This window comes from Aulonocara sp. 'chitande type north' Nkhata Bay, linkage group LG17 (genome assembly GCF_057382095.1).
Source record: "Aulonocara sp. 'chitande type north' Nkhata Bay isolate Kocher_YH1m ecotype deep benthic linkage group LG17, A_spYH_male_GT1.1, whole genome shotgun sequence".
In the NCBI taxonomy this organism is placed as follows: domain Eukaryota; kingdom Metazoa; phylum Chordata; class Actinopteri; order Cichliformes; family Cichlidae; genus Aulonocara; species Aulonocara sp. 'chitande type north' Nkhata Bay.
The window spans coordinates 26,699,065-26,708,458 of record NC_141360.1 but is presented as its reverse complement, the minus strand read 5'-3'; the positions used below and the strand labels follow the sequence as shown (position 1 = coordinate 26,708,458).

At 40.2% G+C, this 9,394-nt stretch overlaps 2 protein-coding genes across 5 annotated transcripts; one reads left to right on the top strand and one right to left on the bottom strand.

Annotated features, from left to right (window-relative positions):
• Nucleotides 1-721: 721 nt before the first annotated feature.
• Nucleotides 722-3,135, bottom strand: rhno1 (RAD9-HUS1-RAD1 interacting nuclear orphan 1). The gene is made up of 3 exons (XM_086269216.1): nucleotides 2,464-3,135; nucleotides 2,137-2,324; nucleotides 722-1,977 (listed from the first exon to the last, which is right to left on the bottom strand). The coding sequence occupies exons 2-3, from the start codon at nucleotides 2,299-2,301 to the stop codon at nucleotides 1,255-1,257; spliced, it is 888 nt and encodes a 295-aa protein (XP_086125342.1). The 5' UTR covers nucleotides 2,302-2,324; nucleotides 2,464-3,135; the 3' UTR covers nucleotides 722-1,254.
• Nucleotides 2,744-7,991, top strand: LOC147310193 (forkhead box protein M1-like). 4 transcript variants are annotated; one of them, XM_086269211.1, is made up of 9 exons: nucleotides 2,744-2,927; nucleotides 3,274-3,722; nucleotides 3,844-3,992; nucleotides 4,228-4,419; nucleotides 4,511-4,639; nucleotides 4,899-4,958; nucleotides 5,399-5,447; nucleotides 5,571-5,743; nucleotides 5,954-7,991. In XM_086269211.1, exons 2-9 carry the CDS (start codon nucleotides 3,314-3,316, stop codon nucleotides 6,773-6,775), a joined length of 1,983 nt encoding a protein of 660 aa, XP_086125337.1. In that variant the 5' UTR covers nucleotides 2,744-2,927; nucleotides 3,274-3,313; the 3' UTR covers nucleotides 6,776-7,991. The 4 variants fall into 4 exon arrangements, with proteins under 4 accessions (XP_086125337.1, XP_086125341.1, XP_086125339.1 ...); XM_086269213.1 differs by lacking the exon at nucleotides 2,744-2,927 and adding an exon at nucleotides 2,934-3,073; XM_086269212.1 differs by lacking the exon at nucleotides 2,744-2,927 and adding an exon at nucleotides 2,951-3,106.
• Nucleotides 7,992-9,394: the final 1,403 nt, after the last annotated feature.

Sequence of the window (9,394 nt, the reverse complement as noted above, 5' to 3'; positions counted from 1 at the left end):
CTAAAGACAGGGGTTGCTATTGGCTTACCAGTTACTTAGGGGGAAGTTGATTGGTGGACATTCTACAGAAAGGGGGAGTGCATGCCTTGACTGTAGGAGGGGTTTGATTTTTCATTTTATATAAATAAAAACCTGTATAAATATAAGTTTATATAAATGCAAGTAATGTATACGAATGAATTAGCAATGATTTGTCACAAATCTAAAGTTTTAGAAGAAAAACACCCAGCTAAATTTCCACCTGTCCAATCTAACCCAACTGCAATTATAGCAATATAACTTTACTGCAAACTAAATGTGGGTCAAAGTATGTTTTTGTGGAACACGTTAACACTGCTGTGAGGTAGTCTGAATTAATGGTATATCTAACTACTCACAAACCTGCAAGTTACAGGTCTGGCATCTACCATGTAACATAAATGGAAACTAGTGTTTTTCAGTGGTTTCTGGGAAAGTCTTTGAACGGTTGTGTCACTGTAACTGTTAAACACTTATTTCACCTGCTGATGCTCATCTTTCGTTTCAGAAGGGATGCATCCAGGGATCAGCACAGCTTTTTTAGGGTCAACACTTTTAGTGTGACGTCTTGACTTACCAAGAGTCAATCACAATCTGGGATGTTGTCTCAATAAATGGAATGCTAGAAGGAGGGATAAAAATGCAGAGCAATCCCAGGTGTAAGGGGTCACAGGAAGCCTGAGAGATTACTCAATAATCAAGCTTTTTCTTTCCTCTTAAACATTTATTTTATGCCTATTTTTAAATTGCACAGCAGAATCATCAAAAACAATCTTAAATGGCCCTTCAGAAGACCAGTCGTTAGATCACACAGTTAACTTGAGTACTTATTTTGTGCCTCTTAATTTTTGGATATTTCAGTTAAAGTTAATATAGATTAAACATTCTTCCAGATGTCTGCTATCAAAATCCATTAGCATATGAATAACAATCCAGATATGTTGCCACAAGTGAGGATTAAATCTACTGTATATAACATAATTTATAAAAACAGTACAGTATCATTAGAATCTGTCTGTCACAAGACAGATTTTAATATCACACCCATTAAACTAATTTACTAAAGTTATATTTTAAACTCATGCATAAAAATGTTGTTCAGAGGGGGTTCATAACAGACTTTGTCAGACGTGGCATTATGATGTTTAGAACTGCAACAATTAGTCAATTAACCAATAAGCAGGAAATTAATCTGCAGCTATTATGAGAATACAGACAAATCTTACAATCTCTACATCAACTTTGAATTAAAGCATCTGCCTCAGAGAGATGGCCCCTCTGTTTTAACAACACCATCAAGTTCTTTCTTCTTCTCCATGTCACCTTCATTCCATAGTCCCTCTCTGGCGTGTCAGCCACCAAAATGTCAGGTGACTCATTACATGGAGGCGTACACGGCTGAGCCAGCAGCAAATGTCCACAGGGGGTAGACGGAGAAATGTTCCTTTCCTCCATTGCTTTCGGAGTGTCCACATCAGGAGGTGGACAGACACTGCTGACTTCAGTGGTGCTAAACTCTTCACAGGGAAGTGTTGAAGCACAGACTGCTGGAATTCTGCATCTCTCTGACACTTGCACAGATGGTCTGTCAGGTTCAGCCAAACATCTTTGGTGGGATGAAGTGTCGTCTGAGAATGTTTCAGCGCTCTTTTTTCTTACTGAGGCAAACTGTCCCTTTGGTAGGTTAGAGCACTGTGCAGCTGAAACTGTCCTTCTCTTTTCGGCAGGTTTCCTTTCCACATGAGTACTCTCTATAGCTTTCTTCTTGAAGATCCCCTTTGGTTGCTGAGTTTGGTCCTTTGACCCTGTTTTAAACAGTAATTGAGGGAATTTGCAGACACTATTTTTCCTGGACAGCTGACTGCAGCTATCCAAGATGCTTGTGGCAGACTGACACTTTCTCCTCCATCGTCTCACTGGAGGTGCAGTTGCAACTGAAATGTCAAATTGTGGCCTAACCTGAAATATTAAAGGCAAATTAAACAAAATAATCTATGTAGTCATATGTGAAAATTATTATATGAAATTCTAGCAAATGAAGATCAGGTTTATGTTCAGAAATAATTTTTAAGCAAAACATAGCCCACGCCACTTTAAAAAGTATTCATTACAGCTTACCCAGGAATTAAGAGCTGAGCTGCTCTGTGCTTCTGCCTCTGTGAAGAAATCTCTGGCATTGAGTGCTGCTCGGATTTCGGGCACATTTTGGAGTTTGGCTCCACACAAAGGCCGCTCCAAGAATTGCAGCGAAGGCTTTGCTGTCTTTGTAACTTTTCTGGGCATTAAGATAAATCATCACAGAACACCTGGTGGAATAAAAACACGATCAACTGAGACATCAAATGTCCGCAAATAACCAGATGTTGCTACCAAACCAAAACTATATTCGGTTACTACCAAACCGAATATACTCGCTCGTGGGTGCTAAGACGACATTAAACTTACCTTAATGTGCGTATTTGCATACAATAAATACTTGTATCAAAAGTTAGTTTTTAGTGTAAATTGTCTTTTCTCTGCCTGCTTTGTTTTCATCTTTTTGTTGCTTTTTGTTTGTTATTTCCCGGGTCGTCTTCCCCTTCTTCTTTTTGGTTAGGTTGGGGCTTGACAAACCACCTCATATGTGCATTACTGCCATCTACCGTAGCCATTGTATTTTCTGATTGGTTCTAGTGACGTCGCTATCCTATCTGCTATTGGTTCAAAAATTTCACGTGATCAAAGTGACGGGAGGCCGCACCCACAGCGCCAAAATTCAAAATCGCGTGTGAATCGTATTGACGTCATGTAAATAACATTAAATAAAAGACTGTTTTAGATGTTTTCGGTTATTTTAAACACGAATATGAACCATTACTGGTTGGACTCAAGCTAAACGGAATCTTCTGAAACTTCGCAGTAATATGAAGGTCAGGTTTTTTGCCGTTTGTTGGAGCAGTGTAGTGAACTAGGCACCTTGCTAACGTAGCTTAGCAACTACCTCAGCGTACGCTAGCGTTAGCTTTTATCGTCAGGTGCAAGAAAACCTAACGCTGGAAAAATTGAATTTGTTCAGGTATAACGACACAAATCAGTTGCTGACTTTAATGTAAGTTATATGCTAATGTTTCAATAATTGTCAAAATGGTTAGGGGGCCAAACGTTTCCCGAGTCCCGTAGCTATTATATAATGTTACTGTTTACTCTTGTTGTAACTGTTAATCTTCGTTGTTCATTCTCATTTGTAGTTGTGTGTGTGTGTGTGTGTGTGTGCAGAATACCCCTGAACAACTTGGCACATTTCAATGATCTGACCATGAGACGGAGCCCGAGGAGACCCCTGATTCTTAAAAGAAGAAAACTGCCTTTTCATCAAAATGCGACGGATTCACAGCCTGGAGAATCAGGCTCCAAAGAACCGTCAAAACCAGCTGCCGCTCAGAGCTTTTCTGATGGTATCCGCATCATGGACCATCCATCCAAGTCTGATACTCAGGTGGTTGTCATTCCGGAAAAAGCAAATCTTCAAAGTGTTATTGGGGCCCTCACAGCTAAAGGCAAGGAATGTGGTGCCCAGGGCCCAAACAAGTTCATTCTTCTGAATGGAGGTGGGAGTGGCAACAAGTGGGACTATGGACTTGATTCTCAGTCTGCTGCTGAAGCGGCTGCTACAAGGAGTACAGAAGGACATACAGTTAAAGCTGAAACTACAAGCAATTTCCCAGGTGACAAATTTCTAACTGAAATTAAATAATAATTTAAAGTGTTTTTTTTTTAATGTTTAGGATAATGCTTAATGTATAAGTGTGGAATTCAGTGCTTTTTTCCCTCTCTGTCTGATACTAGTGAATAAGGATGTAAACTGTGGTCCATTGGATGACAGCCTTACCAACATTCAGTGGTTGGGTAAGATGAGCACATGTGCCTTGGAGCCAAATTCTACAAAGCAGCTCAGCAGCAAGGAGAACCAAAAACTTTTACCACAGACCTTTCAGGTTCAGAGCTTTTTCTTGTCACTTACCTGCCTTGTTTTATTTTTTTGAGGGGGGGTGCATACTTTTCTGAAGGCAACATTGACCCCAGACATACTGCTACATGTTCCCTAAACACCCTTTCTTGACAAGTTGGTCACAGCTGGGATTTGCAATAACAGCAATAGTAGTCTGATTGCAGAAAATAGTTACACTGTCAGATTTATTGACTGTTGTTTGTTTGTTTTTTGTCATATAGGCACACAATACACATACCAGTGCAGAAGCTCCTCAGCAACCCATTTCAGAGAGGCCACCGTACTCCTACATGGCCATGATCCAGTTTGCTATCAATAGCAGAAAGAACAGGAGGATGACCCTCAAAGAGATTTACATGTGGATTGAGGACAACTTCCCTTACTATAGAGATGTGGCCAAACCAGGCTGGAAGGTACTTCAGAGCTGCTGAAAGTGTGATATGTTCACAGCTCTGCAGCAAGCAGCAGTTTTCAAACACTTTTTCTTTTCATTTATAATTGCAGAATTCCATCCGCCATAACCTTTCTCTGCATGACATGTTCATTCGTGAAACGTCTCCAGATGGTAAAATGTCTTTCTGGACTATCCGACCTGAAGCCAATCGATGCCTCACACTTGATCATGTGTACAAGGTGAGTGCAGCTGACTCGTTGCTTTTACATCGGTGATATCTGGGAACATTTGTGGTACTTGGCCTGAATGTTTTGTTGCAAGAATGCTTGTTAAATGCTTATTGTTTTACCTTGTGTTTATATAATGATTTTGCTTGGATCCTTGTCTTTCAATTGTTTGTTTGTTTTTATGGCTGACACCTTGAGAGTGCTTTGAGATTCCTCATATTGTTTTTCATCTTATTTTCCCCCTAATCTCACTTCACATCTCTCTCTGTAGCCGGGCTGTGATCCAGTGACTGCCACTGTTCCTGTGCCAATGCTTTTACTGGCTAATCAAGTAAGACTGATTTAGCCCCTTTCTTTTTTTTTTTTCTTTTTTTTTGTAGTTCTTCAGAAGCCATCTTTAAATCGCACTCAGGCAGCAGTAAGCCGAGAAGGGCCAGAAAAATCAGAACGTTTATGAATCTATTTGTCACCAGACCTTCAGACCCACAGAGTGTAGCTACACCTGTTTTTGTTGCAGGAGGAGACGAGAGCAGCAGGGAAGCAGAGAGGCTGAAGTCAGTCTGAAAGGCTAATGTGCTTTAAGAGCACTTGTTTCTCCTAATGTCTGGTATCCATACAATCATAAAGCTTTTATTCCTCTCATATCAGTAAAGATGTAGGGTCGGCTATGAAGGGCCAAATTTTGGACAGAACGCCAAGTTATTGTTGTTAGGTGGCAGCACAGTAAGGCTCCTAACTGATATAATTTCTGTCTCATCTTACTTTTCACAGCACCAAAAGAGGACACTTCCAGATGCAAGAAAAACACCAACTAGCTCTGGTGAGTTAAAAGAAATGTATGAGTTGTTTTATAAATTTGAGACTTGAGAAAGATCAGAGGTTGGCAAACTGCTGTTTAGTTTGGAAATGTGTAGTGCAATGTTGATGTGTTTTCTGTGTTCAGAGAGAAAGATGAAACCTCTTCTGCCTCGAACCGATTCATACTTGGTGCCCATACAGCTCCCCGTCACTCCTTCTGTCTACCTGCCATCCACTTCTACCCCTTTTCCTCCGCCCTGCTCCCAGCAGAAGGGGAACAATTCACGAGGAACAAAGAGAGTCCGCATAGCGCCGAAGGTAATGAATTTCTCATATATTTCAGCTTTTTAAAATGTGTTGTTGTTGTTGTTTTACTTCATAAGCTATGCAAGTTGCAAACTGCTTTTCAAAACAAGTATTTCTTGGAACTCCCTAGAGTTTACATTGACAACATTATGTGCATAGAGATGAGTATGAACTTCACCCATACCACTAAGATTTTAATGGGAATGGTTGCATGTCTGACAGGTGACACAAAGTGATTCCCCAGCTGTGATGATATCTCCTCAGAAGAATACGGACTTTAAGGTAGAAGTGAAGGAGGAGCTGGTATGTGTTCCAATTAAATGCGAGACCCCCAAAGCTCCTCCAAAGAGACAAGCCAGCAGCTCACGGCGCAAACAGCGCTTGGTTCTCTCTGTGAATGAAGAGCCTGTTCTCCTCTGCCACGAAAGTAATTTCTTTGACTCTGGCGTAGCCTCCGATGCTTCGACATTCCAGGACAATCCACATATTGAGCTGGATGAAGACAAGCATGGGCAGGAAAGCCCAGATAGGGAGTTCTCATTCAAAACCCCGATAAAAAGTAGAAGCCATTTGACCTCATCCACCCCCAGCAAGCCACCTTCTTATGTTGCACTTGAGTCTTGGAAAGTGACCCCGGTGGGCAAAGGAAGCCAAAATATTCTGGACTTCAGCCCTATTCGTACACCAGGTGGTCCCACAGATACTCCACAACACGACTACACCACCTTCAGCTTCAGCAGCACTCCCTTTAAAGACTTGCCTCTGTTTAACTCCCCAAGAGAGCTGCTCACATCTGCTCCCTCCAGAGTGACCGGACCAGCAGAGTCGCCCACCGAATGCCTCAAAAGTAGCTGCTCCAGAGAGCTTCTGCAGGGAGGCAGTTCCACAGCAGCCAATCGCTCAATCACAGAGGGCCTCGTCTTGGATACCATGAACGACAGCCTGAGCAAGATATTGGTGGATATTAGCTTCTCTGGTCTGGATGATGACGACCTTGGTATGGCGAACATCAGCTGGTCTGAGTTCATCCCTCAGTTGAAATAGCCAGAAAGCCGAAACACATTCTATGGCTAAGCAGTGTCACCTGTTTCTTTTTCCTTTTTTTTTTTCTTTGTGTAAACACTACATGATTAGGCCCACACCAAAGCAGCAAGACAGAAACAAATTTAGATCTGACACTATTTAAACCATCCGAACTGTCCATATTGAAGAGGATTTCTCTCAATAGAAGGCGAGGCTGTTGATGTAGGAAGAAATTTTGTAGTGCTCTAGAGTGCTCTGATTTACTTTGGTTGTCAAATATTCAGAAGCATACCTATGATTATACCAAAACAACTTCAAATAAAGCCCACTTGATGCTGCAATTTTAAACTTCTTATTGGAGACTTATTCAGACCTCCTATTTGCAGTAGTTTAGGAGCTTTTAGCTTCAAGTTTCTTTTACATCTGCTTTGCTGCTGGAGGGTTCTGGCTACCACATGAGGGGGGAAATGTAACATTGATAAATAGATTACAGGGATGCTTCAGTCTCAATTACTGTTTGATGGTTTTACCTTTGAGTTTTTCATTCATTGGATCAGTCAATGATTGCCTCGGTGTCACTTCTTTTTCTTTGAATTTCTTCACATATTTGGGCCTCTTTGTGTTTTATGGTTTTCCTTATTTGTGTTATTTGTCTGTCTTCTTGAAGAACATGCATAAGAAGAGAAATATGTAAGTGTATATGTATGTTGATTTGCACATTTTAATATATAATTTAGCTTCTACACAAATTTTAAAGTATGTGATATTTTCTGATCAGCCAGCAGGATGCTTCACTGCAGTTTGAGTCAGCGTCTTAGAGCTGACTTAGAATAATAGATTGTGATGGAGGATTGCTAGTAATAGGCCTTGACAAATAGCACTAACAGGGATAGGACTGTTTCTGTATTTAACTGTAGAACTGTCTTTATCACATGACTTCATAAATTCTCACAGTAATTGTCCTTGTGTATGCTAATATCACTCATTTCCAGGGCACCTTTAACCTACAAAAAATGCATGCAGTGACTTCATTCACACAGTCTTGGAGTTTAATATTCACTGTAGTTTTTGCAGCCCCAACTCTGGAGGATAAATACCTGTTTTTAAAGATGCCACAAAGTGTTGCATACCTATGACTTCATTAGTCCTTTGTTGATGTGAAACTTGATGGTTTAGTGAGGTTTTGCCGTGCATTGTGGTATTTCTGTTTATATTTCATTAAAGGTGTAAACTATCATAGCTTGTCTGTTCAAAAATGTTTAATTCCTTGTTAGTGACGGTACTGAATCATGCAATTTGGGTAAAATTGATTTTATTCTAAACTCACCGCATGAAAATGGTAGTTTGTAATATTTTTTTCAACAAATGACATCATTTATCCATTTTTGCCCAAATAAGCAATTTCATGTGATGTTCTTAGTTTCCAATAGGACCGTATGATGGCTTACCGCATTCCAATGGACCAAAAGAATGACACGATGTTGACACAGGTTTGATCTTGAGGTTCTCAGATAATAGTTTGTTTGTGCATGATTCTGCAGCACAAATATGTATTTGCAAGACAAACTGCAATCAAACAGCAAATGCTAAAAGCACCTTTATTCTTGTATTTTTAATAAAAAAAAAAGATACCATACCCAAAATATTAACTCTTGAAAAAAAAAAAACCCTCACAGGACATTTTGCAGAGTTCGCAGCTGCAACGCAAACAGCAACAAACACTTTGTAGTTCTGTCCTGGAGTTTATACAGGTGCAGTCAGTGCTACTGCTACAAGTAAGCCTAACACCTTCCAGATCAATTTTTTCTGGCAAGAAGGGCTGGCAACTGAGTGAAGGAAAAACCAGCTTGTCCAGTTGCAACAGGCAAAGATTTTGTTGTCTGTCTTTTTCCTTCACCAAAACTACGATGCCAATATCCCACATCCCAAAGCAACGGAGGAATGGGCTTATTTTGACAACAACACACAGGGAACCAGCAGTCAGTGATGGGGAATAGAGGAAGCCTGAAGCAAGAAGCAAACCTGGTCTGCACAATTGAATAGTGTGGATGACCTAGACAGGATGTTGGCACCTTGAGTTGCTGAAGGAAAACTAGCTGCTGGGTGCTGGCTTTTTTCTATAGTCTCCTGGATGTCTTGAAATACAATGTCTTTGTCCCTTAGAAACCACTTCACAGGAGTTGGTGGAGTCTAAAACCTAATGATCCTGGAAAAGCTGGGACGCATGCTGGTGACCTCAGCCACTGGGGGGGGAATCAGAATAAAAGTTTGGTTTTTATGGCAAGGACTGATGCCAGTTTGAAAAATCAAATGGAAATTGTTTTAACATATATTCATTTTATAGCATTTTCTAAATGTAAACAGGAGGTGGCCACTTTTGGCCATGAACATGCTGAGTGGGAGTTTTTCTGCTTTTCTGTGCAAAAAAAAAAAAAGTATGATGACTATATAATCATTGATACTGTTAATTACTGATATACATCTAACTGCAATCATGGGGGGAAAAAGAAATCAGATTGTATGTATTATTTGGGGAAAATAGTCATTTTATTATTTTATCTTTTTGTAGATCATTACAGTTATGTGATCTAACTGGTATTGAAAGGGTTGAAATTCGGAATTTGAATGAAATTTTGGTTT

Coding starts and splice junctions, on each gene's coding strand:
- rhno1 (XM_086269216.1), bottom strand. CDS start 2,301: ATGCCCAGAAAAGTTACAAAGACAGCAAAGCCTTCGCTGCAATTCTTG. Junction 1,978..2,136: donor GCTCAGCTCTTAATTCCTGG/GTAAGCTGTAAT, acceptor TTAATATTTCAG/GTTAGGCCACAATTTGACAT.
- LOC147310193 (XM_086269211.1), top strand. CDS start 3,314: ATGAGACGGAGCCCGAGGAGACCCCTGATTCTTAAAAGAAGAAAACTG. Junction 3,723..3,843: donor AACTACAAGCAATTTCCCAG/GTGACAAATTTC, acceptor GTCTGATACTAG/TGAATAAGGATGTAAACTGT. Junction 5,448..5,570: donor AAAAACACCAACTAGCTCTG/GTGAGTTAAAAG, acceptor TTCTGTGTTCAG/AGAGAAAGATGAAACCTCTT.